The sequence below is a fragment of the Pelobates fuscus genome, chromosome 3 (genome assembly GCF_036172605.1).
Source record: "Pelobates fuscus isolate aPelFus1 chromosome 3, aPelFus1.pri, whole genome shotgun sequence".
Lineage (NCBI taxonomy): Eukaryota > Metazoa > Chordata > Amphibia > Anura > Pelobatidae > Pelobates > Pelobates fuscus.
Window position 1 is genome coordinate 83,908,870 of NC_086319.1, and position 19,523 is coordinate 83,928,392.

General features: G+C 45.0%; 1 protein-coding gene across 1 annotated transcript in view; it reads left to right on the forward strand.

The window, feature by feature from the left end:
- Window positions 1-19,523, forward strand: part of LOC134600822 (uncharacterized WD repeat-containing protein all2124-like) — a 40,153-nt gene that overhangs the window by 11,326 nt on the left and 9,304 nt on the right. The window contains exons 6-12 of the mRNA XM_063445211.1: window positions 352-535; window positions 3,391-3,481; window positions 6,929-7,027; window positions 7,130-7,220; window positions 7,676-7,876; window positions 12,004-12,142; window positions 18,832-18,922. Coding sequence (XP_063301281.1) covers window positions 352-535; window positions 3,391-3,481; window positions 6,929-7,027; window positions 7,130-7,220; window positions 7,676-7,876; window positions 12,004-12,142; window positions 18,832-18,922 — 896 coding nt within the window. The remainder of the gene's footprint in view (window positions 1-351; window positions 536-3,390; window positions 3,482-6,928; window positions 7,028-7,129; window positions 7,221-7,675; window positions 7,877-12,003; window positions 12,143-18,831; window positions 18,923-19,523) is intronic.

The window sequence follows — 19,523 nt, forward strand, 5'->3', positions numbered from 1 at the left end:
TAAGTATATTAGTACTTAGGCAATACTGTGCTTCGGAACTTTGGCACTTCAGCACTTCAACACTTCGGAAATTTGGTAATTTCGGGACATCGGCACTTCGGACATTCGGAAGTACCCGAATGTCCGAATTGCCCGAAATTCGTCTGAATTCATATTCGGACCGAAACGAATTGCACATGTCTAATAAAATCTTTTTTTTTCTCTGTTTGGGTAAATTATACAATGCTATCATATTAAATAAAAGTTTTGTAGTTGCTAAACCTAAAAATTCTGTTTGGGATAACATTTTTAGAGGGTTGCTGCTATTTTATTGACATTTGTCATCTAAAACTTGTATTCTCTGTTTGCCAGGTTTCTGACGGGCTCCTTTGATGGCACTGTTGGTGTGTGGTCTCAGGATGGGCAGCTAATCCACAGATTGCGTCATTTCACAGGTGTGATAACTGGGATATGCTATGCTGTGTCGGTCAAAACTGTGTGGATCACAAGCGGTACCAGTCATCCTCTACTTTTAGACCCACGATCTGGAGATATAGTAAGCCTCCATTACACCTATAAAGTATAAATGTACTGTAAGTGCTTCTATTTATTCAGAATATTTGGTCTAACATGTAAATGTCATTACACTCTAAGCACCATAACAATCTATGTTACTTTGAATGACCTGTCATTGTCTCGCTGTACACAGTAACTAATAACCGCAATGATTTCCAAAAATCCTAAAATCTCACTCACATATGTCACAGATGGCAAAAATGCTTTCCCCAGGAAGCAGGCTGAAGGGTCAGTGTTAGGACCCACTTAGGGGGGTCTGCCTTGACGTTGGCAGGCGGGCATTCCCTCCAATGGCCATTGGAGCAACTAAATGACCTCCATTTGTCTAAATATACATAGGGATTAAGGAGAGAGTGCAGGTAACTTTTTCTTTTCCCCAGGTGGTTGTGCAGAGTAAATCCACAGTGCAAGTGCGTTTCATGCAAGTACCTGCCTCTCCTAAGACGAAGAGTCTCTTTAAAAGTGTTTTATGAAGGACCCAAACATTTCTCCAGTTATATTATCAAAAAAGGGACAAGGTTTATAAACTAAAACCACTTAATTAATATTAAGTGAGTTTGGTGCTTAGAGTGCCATTATAAGGTTGTTATTTAACAACAGCTGGGAATCTGCCTTTTGTACGTCAAGGTGTGCCAGAACACAGTGAGTTGGCATTGCACAAATTATACAGTTCAGGAGGAACTTTGTTTCCTCTACCATATGATAAAGTAGCTGGGCAGGGATATAGTTCAGGATATTTTGTTTACTGATGAAAATGAGAATAGGTGATAAAAGTCCGAACTGAGAGCTTTTTGTATCATCTTGTAATACAAGTAATATAAGTTGTTATGGTGCGAGCACTGCCCCTTTTAAAGTTTATTTCCTTTATTAGACTGGCATCAACACTTTCCTTTCATTATTTGCCCCATGTAACATGACGGGAGTGCTGCCACACTTCTGAATGAGATATATATACAGTATCTCACAAAAGTGACTACACACCTCACATTTTTGTAAATATTTTATTCTATCTTTTCATGTGACAACACTGAAGAAATGAGACTCTGCTACAATGTAAAGTAGTAAGTGTACAGCCTGTATAACAGTGTAAATTTGCTGTCCCCTCAAAATAACTTAACACACAGCCATTAATGTCTAAACCGTTGGCAACAAAAGTGAGTACACCCCTAAATGAAAATATCCAAATTGGGCCTAAAGTGTCAATATTTTGTGTGGCCACCGTTATTTTCCAGCACTGCCTTAACCCTCATGGGCGTGGAGTTCACCAGAGCTTCACAGGTTGGCACTGGAGCCCTCTTCCACTCCTCCATGACGACATCATGGAGCTGGTGGATGTTGGAGACCATGCGCTCCCCCACCTTCCGTTTGTGGATGCCCCACAGATGCTCAATAGGATTTAGGTCTGGAGACATGCTTGGCCAGTCCATCACCTTTACCTTCAGCTTCTTTAGCAAGGCAGTGGTCGTCTTGGAGGTGTCTGGGGTCATTATTATGTTGGAATACTGCCCTGCGGCCCAGTCTCCAAAGGTAGGGGATCATGCTCTGCTTCTGTATGTCACAGTACATGTTGGCATTTATGGTTCCCTCAATGAACTGTAGCTCCCAAGTTCCGGCAGCACTCATGCAGGCCCAGACCATGACATTCCTACCACCATGCTTGACTGTAAGCAAGACACACTTGTCTTTGTACTCCTCAAGTGGTTGCCGCCACACATGCTTGACACCATCTGAACCAAATAAGTCTCATCGGACCACAGGGCATGGTTCCAGTAATCCATATCCATAGTCTGCTTGTCTTCAGCAAACTGTTTGCAGGCTTTCTTGTGCATCATCTTTAGAAGAGGCTTACTTCTGGGACGACAGCCATGCAGACCAATTTGCAGCAATGCTGGCAGCACTCATACGTCTATTTCCCAAAGACAACCTCTGTATACGACGCTGAGCACGTGCACTCAACTTCTTTGGTTGACCATGACGAGGAACCTGTCCTGTGAAACCACTTTATGGTCTTGCCCACCGTGCTGCAGCTCAGTTTCAGGGTCTTGGCAATCTTCTTATAGCCTAGGCCATCGTTATGGAGAGCAACAATTCTTTTTTTCAGATCCTCAAAGAGTTCTTTGCCATGAGGTGCCATGTTGAACTTCCAGTGACCAGTATGAGAGAGTGTGAGAGCGATAACACCAAATTTAACACACCTGCTCCCCATAAAAACCTGAGACCTTGTAACACTAACGAGTCACATGACACCGGGGAAGAAAAATGGCTAATTGGGCCCAATTTGGACATTTCCACTTAGGGTTGTACTTTTTTTGCCAACGGTTTAGACATTAATGGCTGTGTTTTGAGTTATTTTGAGGGGACAGCAAATTTACATTGTTATACATATATTTATTTATTATTTTTTTAAGGCATACTTTCTTTTCTGAATGACAGTCACTAGAATCATGGGAATTGCAAAACTGTAAACAGTGCCATTTCTCGAAAATGGTAGTGTACTCATCAGCAAGGCTGCAGAGACAGCATTCATTCCTCAATATCTGTAAATGAAGTTTAAAGGATTTTTGTGTTTAAGATGTCTTGTTTAAGTAAACCTTTTAAAGTCATAAAAGGCTCACTTTAAAGAAAGTATTGCTACAGAATTTTCAAAAATGATACAGCAATAGATAAACTATGAATCGTTACATGTATTATAGCTGTGTAAGATAGCTCAGAGTTCCAGGTTCATTTCCTGGCAGAGTCAGCTTTTCCTTTTATCCTGAGGTTTAAAAATGTGTACTGGAAATACATTACGTATAGCTATATCTGTAATGTACTTTACACAATTCTTATCCCCAGATTACAGAATTTGTGGATACCTTCCAAAACCAGGACAACAGCCCTCATATAAAGCAACTGATATATCTTCCTGAGTCAAGTCATGTGATTGGTAAGTTAGAAATTCCGGAAACTAAAATATACACAGTTATTTACTAAATTGAGCATTCTAAGTGAATTCAAAGTGAATTTCCAATTTAAGGCCAGAGCAGCTGAATTGAAATCATAGTTGACACTGGAAATTGACTTTGAATTCTCCCCATAGGAAAGAGCCCTGCGAGTAGTAACATATTTGTAGTAGTGGAGCCTTGTGAACACACTGAGTAGGAAGAAACAATACGTTGTTTATGACTTCTGTCATTTATCTGGAAACGTCAAATTCTTCTTTGCTTTTGATATTATGAATGCATTTTATGAATTTGGGTTTTGTTTACTAAATTTCAAATTAATTAGGTTAATAAATTATCCATCCCAGCAGTTTTTTTGCAAATCGTGCAAATCCCTTGCCAGTTTGAATCCCGAAACACCAGGGGAGCCTCCATAGATCGATGTCTGAATCTCACAGCTGTCGATTAGACAAAAGTTGATGGTGGAGCTCTGCCTTTTGTCAACCTTAGATTTACCATAAGACAAAATAGTCCCTACTTTCTCTTATGGTATCTTTGGATTGTGTTGGAATTTCAGTGAATTTATTTCTAAATCTGGATCAGTATTTCATAAAGAATATATCTGAATGAAATACTGAAAAGTGACAAAGCCGCTTTAAGGTTGTGCTTGGAGTCATGGAGATGTTATTTGACAACAATGAGAATGAAGGTAGATGCAGTCCACTCATATGAACTGTTAAATTAACTTAGGGTTAGAGTTGATCACAGGGGTGCAATGGCAGCCATGACATACTCACCGGATTGTTGTCATACGCTAGCACAAAGTAACATTGTTGTACTTTGTTATGATGAGTGACTGACACTTATAGAAAAGTAAATCCACCTTAGCATCAGATCCTGAGACAATAGGTGTATCATAGATTACAATATTGCCCTGTGTATACTGCACATTCATGCAGGGCCGTCTTTAATATGGATTGGACCCTGGGCAAACATTTGTTTGGGCCCCCTGAACCCTGTCGTCCCCTCCCTGGCATGCAATCATGCCCCCCACCCCAACGCAGAGGCGGACGTAAAGTAGAGAGGGCTCTGGTGCATGAATTATTTTGGGCAAGTGGGGGCAAAAGGTAGATCCCCATCTGTCATGCAACTCCAACAATGCTTTGACAGCTGGGGCGCTACTATTTTCCCATGCATGCAGGGTTGTATTTAGCACTGAGCAGTATTTGTGTGTTTGAGTGTAAGCATGTTTTTGTATGGAGTATGTTTGTGTGAATGTAGGGGTGTGTTTGTATGTAGAGATGGCATTTAAATGCAAGTATGCATTTATGTGTAGTGTTGGTTTATGAATACACTGGTGTGTTTATATATAGTTTTGTTGTTTAAAAAAAGAGGTGTGTTTATATGTAGTGTTGAAGTTTGAATGCAGGTGTGTATTTGCGTGTAGTGTTGAATGCTGAGATGTATGCACAAATACACTTGCACTGTCACAAACACACACACACTGTGATACACATACACACACAGAAACACTTGCAGATACACAGATATACACAATCATACAGATGCCGCTATACAGACACATTTACACACACTGACACACACACATGCAGACACACAGATGCACACACTGACATACAGGCAGATACACTGACAACATACAGATACACAGACACACACAATGACAACATACAGACACACAGATACATAACCTGACAAATGCAGATACAAACACTGACACACATGCAGATACACACATTGGCTACTTACAGATACATGCACAGGTATACACACTGGCACACACACAGATACATACATACTGACAACATACAGATACACACAGACACTGTGACAGACATACTGACATTGTGACAGACATACATACTGACACATACACAGACATACTGACACACCGACATACATACAGACACACAAACTGACACACACAGACATACTGACATACACACAGACATACAAACTGACACACAGACATACATACTGACACACACAGACATACATACATAGGCATACATACTGACACACATACATACTGACACACACACACAGACATACATACTGACACACTCAATTATGTAACTGATATATAGAATTTTTACGCGGTCTGGGTATTTCAGCCTAAACTTTGCAATATATACTCAGTTTCCCCAGTTTCCTGGTTTGGTAAATCTGTGTTTCGCATCTGATTGTCAGAAAAACAAACCATTTATAACATAGCAAAGAATGCATTAACATGGAAAGCCTCCAACTCCCCTTATATTTTACTTTATGTGAAACTGTGGCAGTGTGGGGTGACAGTGGCGGTGTGGGGTGACAGTGACATTGTGGGGTGACAGTGGCGGTGAGTTGTGACAGTGGCAGTGTGGGGTGACAGTGGCGGTGTTGCATTCAACAAAGACATACTGACACACACACAGACATACTGACACAGACATACTGACACACAGACATACATACTGACACACACACAGACATACAAACTGACACACAGACATACAAACTGACACACAGACATACAAACTGACACACACAGACATACAAACTGACACACACACAGACATACTGACACACACACAGACATACTGACACACACACAGACATACTAACACACAGACATACATACTGACACACAGACATACATACTGACACACACACTTACTGACACATAGACAGACATACATACTGACACACAGACATACATACTGACACACACACACAGACATACTGACACATAGACATACATATTGACACACACACAGACATACTAACACACACACATACTGACACACACACACAGACATACTGACACACACACAGACATACTGACACACACACAGACATACTGACACACACAGACAGACATACTGACACACACAGACAGACATACTGACACAGACATACTGACACAGACATACTGACAGACATACTGACACAGACATACTGACACACATACAGACAGACATACTGACACACACAGACAGACATACTGACACACACAAACATACTGACACACACACAGACATACTGATACACACACACACAAACGGACACTCTTCAGTTTCCTACCTTTGCAAGAGGCTTCCTTCCCTGGGGTCCAGTGTGCTGGCTGGGGTAGTTGGGAGTTGGGAGTCTGGCTCTGCTTGCTCCCACTCCTCACTGGATCCTGGCTCAGCAGCCTCCCGCGCGGCCCGATGTCTGTGAGGTGGGAGGAAGCAATACTAGCACTAGCAATACTAGCATCGCGGGCTCATTAGGTAGGGAAATATTTTTTTAAAAAAGTTTTTAATGCAGGTGGCGGGCCCACGGGGCAGCTGCTTTGGGCCCCCCATGAGTAACTGGGCCCAGGGAAGCTGCCCCGTTTGCCCCGCGTTAAAGACGGCCCAGCATTCATGTCTATAAAATTTTACAATAATAGAATTTGTCCTCACCCACAGGATCCAGTCGGCATAATCAGGTAACTGTGTGGAAGTACAACAATATGGGCTGTGTCAACGTCCTTAACACTAAACATCCACTGGAATGTCTCTCTTATAGTAAGTTTAAATTAACAACCTTCATAGTCACTTTATACAGCATGATTTCCCTTAATTTTCTTAACATGCAGTTACTTTTATTTTTTTTAATTTACTTTTCAGCTGGAAAGAATGTGATCTTACTTTTCACTGGTGACAATAGTGGGATATTTGAAAAGTGGAAAAGGAAAGATCTGTCTCCTTCGACGTACAGGTGGGGTGTAAGATGTGGCATTATGAAAGCATTTGTTTTACCCAACAACAACAAAAAATAAGCCAATAAAAAACATAAAAGACAGTGCACCCAGGGATACTTTACTCGTGCTAAGTATCCACTGTAAGTAAACAAACTATTTTATTTATCACATATATATTTTTTTCTGAAACGCCTGTCCTTATGTAACTTTTTTGGCCACGCAGTTTGTATTATTAGTAATGGACTATGTTTAATGGCTCAGGAACATGATGTAGTGATTATGATACCAGGATTCCCCTGCACCCACCCCTCCCCTAGGTGTCAGCCATTTTAGACTCTGCTCTTAAGAATTAAGGCTAATGAGCATTCTAACATGCAGAAACTGTTGTCAGATCTCTGTAGCTAAAGTGTTTGATAGAGTCTATAAATATTTTAATGTTTCTACCTCCTAAGACCGTCAGCTTTTTTTATAGTAAAGAATCATACAATATGGAGGACACACGGCCAGAGAGAAAAGGACTGCGCTGCCTGCAGAAGGACCCTTCAAGGGACCTAAGCAGGAGACCCCAGTCAAGGCTTCAACGAGCAGCAACTGCTGGGATGATGAGAAAAGGCATTCTGTTCAACCAAAATCGGACAGGCAGTGCCCAGAAAAAGTGTTGTGGTTACACAAGGTAAGAGCAAATCCTTTCATCTCATTTATAAAGATGGCTTAACAAATAAATCACAATATGATCTGCTGTGCAAAAGTGTAAAAAGTGTAACAGTTGTGACACATCATCACTGGATGATCGACTAGCGGTTGCTCGGTTGTTATCATAATGTGATGTCTTTGCCTGATGCAAAAGAACTGTAGGTTCTTTTACAAATTGTATAGTCACAATAAGTTATCAAATTGCTAAAAGCAAAGTCTGTGTGAGGGACAAAGTGTTAATTTTGCACAATTGTTTGCACACTCAATAAGCAGGTAGAAAGTATGCATAGCGGTCTTATCTGCTGTCCATCTAAGTCACCCAGGTCGGCACTATGGGCATTTGAAGGCAGGGGCGGACTGACCGGTCGGGCACTTCGGACATGGTCCGAGGGCCCGGCCGGGAGGGGGGCCCGCCATCAGGGGGCCCGGCCGCCCCTTTAAATGCTGCAGCCGCCTGAGCGCTCTCTTAAGAGCGCTCAGGCGGCTGCAGCTTCTCACCTCCCCTCTCCGTAGCGTGGCCGAGCTGCTCTGCGTCCCCGGTGCCGGCCGGAGTTATAGGAAGGTGCACACACACTGAGTGTGCACCTTCCTGTCAGTCCGGCCGGGTACAGGAAACAGAAACTCCTGTTCCGCGCGGAACAGGAGTTTCTGTTTCCTGTACCCGGCCGGACTGACAGGAAGGTGCACACTCAGTGTGTGTGCACCTTCCTATCAATCCGGTCGGCACCGCGGACGCAGAGCCTCTCGGCCACGCTACGGGGAGGGGGTAAAAAAAGAGAGGGGGGGGGAGTTAAAAGAGAGAGGGGGGGGTTAAAAGAGAGAGGAGGGGTTAAAAGAGAGAGGGGGGGGTTAAAAGAGAGAGGGGGGGGTTAAAAGAGAGAGGGGGGGGAGTTAAAAGAGAGAGGGAGGGGGAGATAAAAGAGAGAGGGAGGGGGGGTTAAAGAGAGAGGGGGGGGGTTAAAGAGAGAGGGAGGGGGGTTAAAGAGAGAGGGAGGGGGGGTTAAAGAGAGAGGGAGGGGGGTTAAAAGAGAGAGGGAGGGGGGGTTAAGAGAGAGGGAGGGGGGGTTAAAAGAGAGAGGGAGGGGGGGTTAAAAAGAGAGAGGGAGGGGGGTTAAAAAGAGAGAGGGAGGGGGGTGTTAAAAGAGAGAGGGAGGGGGGGGTTAAAAGAGAGAGGGAGGGGGGGTAAAAAGAGAGAGGGAGGGGGGGTTAAAAGAGAGGGGGGGTTGTTAAAAGAGATGGGTTAAAAGAGAGAGGGAGGGGGGTTTAAAAGAGGGAGGGGGGTTAAAAGAGGGAGGGGGGGTTAAAAGAGGGAGGGGGGTTCAAAGAGAGAGGGAGGGGAGGTTAAAAGAGGGAGGGGGGTTAAAAGAGAGAGGGAGGGGAGGTTAAAAGAGAGAGGGGAGGTTAAAAGAGAGAGGGGGTTAAGAGAGGGAGGGGGGTAAAAAGAGAGAGGGAGGGGGTAAAAAGAGAGAGGGGAGTAGGGGGGGTAAAAAGAGAGAGGGAGGGGGGTAAGAAGAGGGAGGGGGTAAGAAGAGGGAGGGGGGGTAAGAAGAGGGAGGGGGGGTAAGAAGAGGGAGGGGGGTAAGAAGAGGGAGGGGGTAAGAAGAGAGAGAGGGGGTAAGAAGGGAGGGGGGAGTAAGAAGAGGGGGAGGGGGAGTAAAAGAGGAAGGGGGGAGTAAGAAGAGGGGGAGGGGAGAGTAAGAAGAGGGGGGAGGGGGTAAGAAGAGGGGAGATTAAGAAGAGAGGGGGGAGTAAAGGGGGTAAGAAGAGGGGAGGGGGGAGTAAAAAGAGGAAGGGGGAGTAAGAAGAGCGGGGAGGGGGGAAAAGAAGAGCGGGGAGGGGGTAAGAAGAGCGGGGAGGGGGTAAGAAGAGGGGGGAGGGGGTAAGAAGAGGGGGAGGGGGTAAGAAGAGGGGGGAGTAAGAAGAGGGGGAGGGGGAGTAAGAAGATGGGGAGAGTAAGAAGGGGGAGTAAGGAGAGGGGGAGGGGGGAGTAAGAAGAGGGGAGAGTAAGAATGGGGGTAAGAAGAGAGAGGGAGTAAGAAGGGGGTAAGAAGAGGGGGAGGGGGGAGTAAGAGGAGGGCAATTGCCCCCTCCCCTGTCCGCAGGCACCGTGCGGGCAGCCGGCAGGGGAGGGAGGAAGAGAGGACCCGGGAGCTCAGCCTGCAGCTCCTCTGGGTCCTTCTTGCGCGAGCACAGATCGTTGCCGCGGTTACCACGGCAACGTTACGGCTCTTGCAAGAGTAAACTCTAGCCCTGGAGCTACGGGCTAGAGTTCACTCTCAACACTGTGACCACCAGGTATTCCTGGTGGTCGCAGTGGTGAGAGTGAACTTTAGCCCCATAAACACACTGCCCCCACACCATACACATTCACACACTGCCACCCATACACACACACTGCCCCCACACACACCATACACACACACTGCCCCCACACACACCATACACATTTACACACATTGCCTCACACACACACACATACACTGCCCACCCATACACACACAGCCCCCCATACTAACATTGCCACACACATACACAGCCCCCTCGTACACACATTGCCCCACACACCCTACACATTCACACACTACACCCCCTCACACACACTGAACCTTTCACACAGACTGCACCCCTTACACATTGCACCACTGCTCCTATACCCTACTACAGCCTCATATCCCAGCAGACCCCAGGTAAGTTGTCAAACTGTTCTTAAACGGTTTGACTACTTACTCTGAGAGGGGGGCCCGGCCCTCCTGGCACCATAACGACTACACAGAGTAGTAGTGGTTATTGTGCATGGATTATTTCTTTAAATAATCTACGAGTGCCCCAGTAGCCAGCAAGCCAGCCAGCCCACAGGCTGGCCAGTAGACAGCCAGCCAGCCTACAGGCCACCAGTTAGGCTTAAAGCCAGCAACCCCACAGCCTGCCAACCGCAGCCAGCAAGCCACAGCCTGCCAGCCAGCAAGCCACAGCCTGCCAGCCGCAGCCAGCAAGCCCACAGCCTGCCAGCCGCAGCCAGCAAGCCCACAGCCTGCCGGCAGTAGCCAGTAAGCCCACAGCCTGCCAGCAAGCCCACAGCCTGCCAGCCGCAGCCAGTAAGCCCACAGCCTTCCAGCAAGCCCACAGCCTGCCAGCCGCAGCCAGCAAGCCCACAGCCTGCCGGCAGTAGCCAGCAAGCCCACAGCCTGCCAGCAAGCCCACAGCCTGCCAGCCGCAGCCAGTAAGCCCACAGCCTTCCAGCAAGCCCACAGACTGCCAGCCAGCAACAGTAATTAAGGTAAGAGGAGCCAACTTGGCCTAGGTATCAGCTATGTTGTGTTGCTATATTGTGAATAGGAACCAGAGTGTTGGAGAGACCCCCCTCCAGGCCCTATTAGACTCCATTGTAGTCTCTAATGGGACCTGGAGGAAATTCTTTCTAACACACTCTCTAAAGGACACTGAGATAGCCTCTGCTAGAATGCTCCCCCCCTCCATGGCCCATTAGCCCTCAATTGTAGTCTCTACTGGGGCCTGGAGGCGACTGTTTCCAGCAGAGACACTGAGATGGCCTCTGTTAGAAAGACCCCCTTCCAAGCCTGTTAGACTCAATTGTAGTCTCTAATAGGGCCTGGAGGGGATTCTTTCTAACACACTCTCTAAAGGACACTGAGATAGCCTCTGCTAGAAAGACCCCCCTCCATGGCCCATTAGCCCTCAATTGTAGTCTCTACTGGGACCTTGAAGGGATTATTGCACTTTTGTTCCTTGTGTCTAAAGATTGTGTAGGGTGTGGCTGGAGGCGGTGCATGGAGGCGGGACATGGGTGGCGCTTGCTGCGGAGTATGGGTGGGGCCTGTAAGGGGGCCCTTGATTTATTTTGCCCGGGGGCCCTGAGGGTTCTCAGTCCGCCCCTGTTTGAAGGTATCACAAATCTCCTGACTTTTTCAATCACAGAGTCCATGCCTGGGTATCTTAGTCTAAATTGTGCAATACAATATTCATTTTAATAGGATTTACTCTTTAGTAAATAACACCTTAAGCTAGTCTTTCATTGGGAATTGAATAGCAAAACATCTGCTAAAGTGACCCCCAACATTTTAATAACTGTAGCTTCATGTCCGATAGATCGCTCTTCGCGGATGAAATGGACACCTTGGTTATGGGCGCAGAGAACGGGGACATCTACCTATGGGAGTTTGATGAGTCTGTGGCAGCTTCAGTACCTGATGAACCTGAAGTTTCAGATGAAGATCAGCTGCTCAAGGTTACAGTACGATGACAAACAGACATACAGAGAGACAGATAGCAAACACCATGGAATGTTACATGTAACATTCCAAATATCATCCAAAAAATGTATCCTGCTTGCATTAACACGGTTAGAAAAGGCACCCATGTAATTAGCAGAATGGTTGGGAATGATATGATGATTTTTGGTAAAATGTGGCAATGGATGATATTTTCACACAACCACGTGCCGGCCATTGTGAGATTATCTATGGAAATCTTGAATGAGTGCAGTAGTATCAGGTCTCTGGAAGAAGTCTACATGAGCTAAAAGCTGGGACGAAGAAGTAGATTGTGACACTGAGGAGTGAGTTTATTTAAGCAAGTTTATGTACCTACACCTCCCTACCAGGCACCATTGTATGAGCAAATGTGTCCCCCTGGGGAGCTTTGCACAAAGCTGACTTTTTACTTTAAAAGTGACATTTCCAAAAGTGGCATTTAAAGTTTGAGGGAAAAGCCTTTTTAAACCTAAATATCCCCTAACCCTAACTATCACTAAACCTATGCCATTGTAACCAGGACTGTGTCAGGGTACCTGAGGTCTCTACCTCCGAGAGAGGTAGAGACTTAGTCGTTCATCCATCCGGACGGCCTGATTTCCCTCTTTCTCGCGGTCCATCCGGTCATGCAAAGCCGGCCGCGAGGGAGTGACTCCCTTTTATAGCATGACGCCCGGAAGTCGACGTCAGGACGTCAACCCGGAACGACCTGTCACTCAATTGGTTCAGGACCAATCAGGACTCGTCGGAGGTGTGTCTACTTATCTGAACAGGGCATTTAACAGTGCTTCTTTCATTAGCTCATTGCCCTGTCGTGGTTCTAGCTTGTTCTAATCACTCAGTGCTTGTGTTTTCTAGTTATCCCTTTTGGTTTTGACCCGGCTTGTTTGCTCTTCTCTGCTTATCTCTGTTACCCTTGATTCGGCTTGTCTACCGCTTACCTGTCTTCTGTTACCCTCAACCTCGGCTTGTCTTTGACCATTCTCTACTGTACTACTTACGTTAGTCCGGCCATTCTAAGGTCCGGTATACGTATCTGGCTACTGTTTGTACTCTGCGTGTTGGATCCCTGTCCCGATCCTGACATTACGACAGGGCCAATGGATCCTGCAAGTACAAACAGTCAGCTTGGTTCTCCTGATCCTAGGTTTGAAGCCATGGATCACAGAATGGATCAGATGGCGCTAGCGCTACAGGCGTTATTATCTCGTGCCAATAATCCACCAGAGGAGTTACGTACTACTCCTATCTCTCCTGTAGGTTCAGGCCTAGAGGTAGCCACAGTAGGTGCTTCTTCTCGCATTACCCCACCAGTACGTTATGGTGGTGCTCCTGAGAAGTGTTGTGGGTTTTTAAACCAAATTAGTATCCACTTTGAATTGCAACCTCGCTCCTATCCTACGGATAGGGCAAAGGTGGGATTTATTATCACCTTACTCATTGAGAAGGCTCTGAGATGGGCCAATCCACTATGGGAGAACGATAACCCGTTAGTATATAACTATAACGCATTTGTAGCTGCTTTTAGAAGAACTTTTGACCCTCCAGGTAGAAAGGTTAATGCAGTCAGATTACTGTTATGCCTGAGACAGGAGAACCGAACACTTGTGGATTATGCACTAGAGTTCAGGTCTCTGGCGTCAGAGGTCAAGTGGAATGAGCAGGCGTATATGGACGTATTTTTGAATGGGCTATCAGATGTAATCCTTGACGAGGTTGCTACTAGAGAACTTCCTGAGAATTTAGAGGATTTAATTTCGTTCATTTCTCGTATAGATGAACGTTTAAGAGAGAGACAGAACACTCGAGAGAGGAACCGGAGACCTTCCTTTAGGTTAGCTCCCGCATTTCTAAGTCCTGACTCCACGGTCTCATTGCTCCCTGAACCTATGCAGATAGGTTATACCCGCCTCTCTGAGGAGGAGAGACAGTACAGGAGAAGGGAGGGGTTATGTATGTACTGTGGAGCCAGAGGTCATTTACTCTCGAACTGTCCTAACCGCCCGGGAAACGCTCGCACCTAAGTTTCTCTAGAGGACAGGCCTTGGGTGTTTCTATTTTGTCCTCTACTTCTAATTACAAAGATCACAGGCTTCTGCTACCAGTTTCCTTAACCTGGGAGAAGGAAGTAGTAAAGGCTATGGCCTTGATAGATTCCGGAGCTGCTGAGAATTTTATCGACCAAGCCTTTGCCACTAGACACAATATCCCATCCCAGTTAAGGGAGACACCCTTGGCCGTTGAGGCCATAGATGGTAGACCATTACTGGACCCCGTTATCTTTCGTGAGACCATACCCATTAACTTAAATGTTGGTATCCTACACGTGGAGAATTTATCTCTTATGCTCATTTCGTCCCCTTCTGTTCCCATAGTTCTGGGGTATCCATGGTTGAAGAGACATAACCCTATTATCGATTGGGAGTTAGGGGAGATACTCTCGTGGGGTCAGAGCTGCCAGGAGAGGTGTTTACGCAAGGTTTCTCCATTGGCTAATATTAATACACCAGGTAGTTCTACTCAGTCCACAGAGAAACAGATACCGTCCCTGTACCAAGACTTAAAGGCAGTATTCGACAAGAAGAATGCCGATTCATTACCTCCACACAGGTCATTTGATTGTAAAATTAAGCTTCTACCTGGTACTATGCCCCCGAGGGGTAATGTATATCCTTTATCTGTTCAGGAGAACTCTGTTCTAGAGGAATATATTCGTGAGAATTTAGAGAAAGGATTCATTAGGAGGTCTTCTTCTCCTGCCGGGGCTGGGTTTTTTTTCGTTAAAAAGAAGGATGGCACGCTGAGGCCTTGTATTGATTACCGAGGTTTGAATAAAATAACTATCAGAAATGCCTATCCTATCCCATTGATTACCGAGTTGTTTGATCGTCTTAAGGGCTCCAAAATCTTCACCAAATTAGATCTCAGAGGGGCATATAATTTGGTGAGAATCCAGCATGGACACGAGTGGATGACGGCGTTCAATACTCGGTATGGCCATTATGAATACACAGTTATGCCATTTGGACTTTGCAATGCTCCTGCAGTATTTCAGGATTTGATTAATGAGGTACTTTCAACATGATTGTGTTATTGTCTACCTGGACGACATACTGATACACTCTAGGGAGATTGAGACTCACCATAGACAAGTCAGAAAGGTACTACACAAACTTCTGCAACATGGTCTATACTGTAAATTGGAGAAATGCAGCTTTGACCAGTCGCAGATAGACTTTCTTGGTTACGTGATTTCTGGGGAAGGCTTTAAAATGGACCCTGACAAACTCCAATCTATTTTAGATTGGCCGTTGCCTAAAGGACTCAAGGCTATTCAGAGGTTTATTGGTTTTTCCAACTATTATAGGCGCTTCATTAAGGGATACTCTTCTATCATCTCGCCTATTACCAATATGACCAAACAAGGGGCTGATACTAAGACTTGGTCTACTGAGGCTCTTGTTGCTTTCAAGACTCTCAAAGAACTTTTTGCTTCTGCTCCCATTCTAGTCCACCCTGATACGACTCTGCCGTTCTTACTCGAGGTCGATGCCTCTGAGACGGGAGTTGGTGCTGTTCTGTCTCAAAGGTTAGGGGTGGACAAACCGTTACACCCTTGTGGTTTCTTCTCTAAGAAATTATCTGGGCCTGAAAGCAGATATGACATCGGCGATAGGGAACTGTTAGCGGTCATTAAGGCTTTAAAGGAGTGGAGACATTTACTAGAAGGGACATTACACCCTGTTACTATTTTAACGGATCATAAGAACTTGTCTTATATTGGGGAGGCTAAGCGCCTGTCCGCCAGGCAAGCTCGTTGGTCCTTGTTCCTCACTCACTTTAATTATGTACTTACTTATAGACCTGGTTCTAAGAACTCTAAAGCCGATGCTTTGTCTCGTCAATATGAACCGTTCACTATAACTGAGCCAGTCCTTTCCTCGATAGTTCCTAAGGGTAACATCATCGCTAACACGAATCTCAGGATTCACTCTCCGTTGCTTACTGAGATCATGAAATTACAGCATCTTGCGCCCAAACAGACTCCTGGGGATCGACACTTCGTTCCCGCCACTCTCCAACTAGAAGTGTTACGCTGTTTCCATAACAGCAAGGTGGTTGGGCATCCTGGCATTCGCAAGACGTATGCTTTGATCTCTAAAGATTTCTGGTGGCCTGATTTACGTAAAGATATTAAAGAATTCATCGGGGCGTGTGAAGTTTGTACCAAGAATAAGCAACCTCATTCGCTCCCATGCGGATTTCTGAACCCTTTAGAGGTTCCTGAAAAGCCATGGTCCTGTTTGACTATGGACTTCATTGTTGATTTGCCTATCTCTAAAAAGCAGACTGTTATCCTCACTGTGGTGGACAGATTTACTAAGATGGCTCACTTCATTCCCTTACCTAAACTCCCATCTTCGCCCGAATTAGCAGAGATATTCGCTAGGGAGATCTTCCGTTTACATGGGATACCTTCCCAAATTGTATCTGACAGAGGTTCCCAATTTGTTTCCCGTTTTTGGAAATCCTTCTGCTCTCAACTAGGCATCAAATTGAATTTTTCTTCTGCCTACCATCCTCAGTCCAATGGAGCTGCTGAACGCACCAACCAAAAGGTTGAACAATATCTACGTTGTTTCGTTTCTGAACACCAGGACGATTGGGTCGGTTTGATTCCTTGGGCGGAGTTTGCACACAACAATCTCGTTTGTGATTCTACGCATTCTAGCCCCTTCTTCATTAATTATGGCTTTCATCCTTCCATTCTTCCTTCGGAGTCTTCTTCCCAAGGGGTACCGTCGGTTGATGTCCATGTTGCCAATTTAAGGAAGTTGTGGGACCAGACTCGACAAATTCTTCTGCACAATTCTATGCTGGTGAAAAAACACGCTGACAAACGTAGAAGGGCAGCACCGGTGTTTGTTCCAGGCGATAGAGTATGGTTAAGTACTAGAAACATTCGGTTAAAAGTGCCTTCCATGAAGTTCGCTCCTCGGTATATTGGACCTTACAGGGTGTTGGCTCAAATTAACCCAGTTGCGTATCGTCTAGCTTTGCCTACTACCTTACGCATTCCTAACTCGTTCCATGTTTCGTTGCTGAAACCACTAGTTTGTAACAGATTCTCCTCCACGATCGACCCTCCTCGCTCTGTTCAGGTGGAGGGTCAGGAGGAGTATGAGGTCAATTCCATCGTCGATTCTCGAATCTCCCGGGGGAGAGTACAATATCTGGTCGATTGGAAAGGATATGGTCCTGAGGAGAGAAGTTGGGTACCTCAGGAGGATGTTCATGCTCCCCGTCTCCGCAGGGCATTTCACTCTCGCTTCCCTTCTCGTCCTGGTTCCTTCCGCCCGGTGGGCGTATCTGAGAGGGGGGGTACTGTCAGGGTACCTGAGGTCTCTACCTCCGAGAGAGGTAGAGACTTAGTCGTTCATCCATCCGGACGGCCTGATTTCCCTCTTTCTCGCGGTCCATCCGGTCATGCAAAGCCGGCCGCGAGGGAGTGACTCCCTTTTATAGCATGACGCCCGGAAGTCGACGTCAGGACGTCAACCCGGAACGACCTGTCACTCAATTGGTTCAGGACCAATCAGGACTCGTCGGAGGTGTGTCTACTTATCTGAACAGGGCATTTAACAGTGCTTCTTTCATTAGCTCATTGCCCTGTCGTGGTTCTAGCTTGTTCTAGTCACTCAGTGCTTGTGTTTTCTAGTTATCCCTTTTGGTTTTGACCCGGCTTGTTTGCTCTTCTCTGCTTATCTCTGTTACCCTTGATTCGGCTTGTCTACCGCTTACCTGTCTTCTGTTACCCTCGACCTCGGCTTGTCTTTGACCATTCTCTACTGTACTACTTACGTTAGTCCGGCCATTCTAAGGTCCGGTATACGTATCTGGCTACTGTTTGTACTCTGCGTGTTGGATCCCTGTCCCGATCCTGACAGACTGTAACACATGAACATTATTATAATGGAGCTCTAATTCAGCTATGCTCTTTAAAATGCAGTGATAGAACAAGCAAGAACCACACATAACGGACTGTACACGTCAATTCAAACTGACCCTGTCAACTGTGCTTCAGAAGTCTGGAATGGTGACACTCCCAACAAGTAGACAAATAAAAATAAAGGTTCGGCAGGCTTTATTGGGTCAAATGTTTTGGCTCAACATTGGACACTTTCCCAAGCTTTGGTCAACAATAGAACCTTTCCCAGGCCTTGGTCAACATTATAGCAACATTAATTTTTGTAATCCCAGGAAAGTTCCCTTTGCACTAAAGATTTTGTCCTCCCACATCCATCTTCATTCATACATGTACAGTCTGATGCTCATACCGGACAAATATTGCTACCCATCCTTACATTCATAAACAAATCCCCATATATGAATACATACACATAGTAGTGACCCTTACATATGCCCCTCATATACACACACATTTACTCTCATACTAGTACTACATACAGATACTTGTTCATACATGTCTGCACATAAACACATACTCACTTGGAAAGGCCCCGATAGCTGTACTGAAATCACATCTGATTTATATTGTCCAGTTTGAGAATTTGGGGCATAAATTTTAAATTCACTTTGAATTCACATTGAATTTTTCCTTTATTGAATATCCCAATGGATGTTTTATTTCCTCTACATACAGGAATATGGGTTTTTGTTTGCTCAGGACACAAAAGCAGAGAATATGGAAGAATCTCCTTCGAAAAGTGAAGTATTAAACAAGCGGCTAATAGGTAAGATTTAATTAATGTTAGAATGTTAATTGCTGGTACCTAGATTACGGTAAATGATATAAATAACATGTGAATTGTCGGAATTCAAAGTGAATTCCAAATTTTCAGAAATTCAATATTTTGGCCTAAAACGTAGAATTCCTGGCAATTCACTCTATAGTGAATTACAAAATAATGTGCATATTTATGTATTCCTATGCTGTACTTGGGGGATACTGACTAAGTACCAAACCTTTTCTGGATGGAAGAAAAAAAATCTGTAAAAATGCTTGAATTTGAACCGTATTTTCCATTCTCACATACTAAAGGTAAATTCAGTTGAAAGTCCACATCTGGTTTAAAATCTGTAATTTCATTTAACATAAATATACATTATATAAAATCTAGGATTCACATTTTTACCAAACCATTAAGGTATACCAAATTCCTACTGGATATAAATTCCCTAGTTAGCAGGTGACTTTTCAAAAATCTGAACTATTTTCCAACTTGCAATGCCAGAGACTTGGAGATTAATCAAAAATCCCTTCTACTGATCCTTCCAGCTATGGAACTACAAATGATATAATTGTGTTCTAATTTAACATACAAGAGGCAGAGT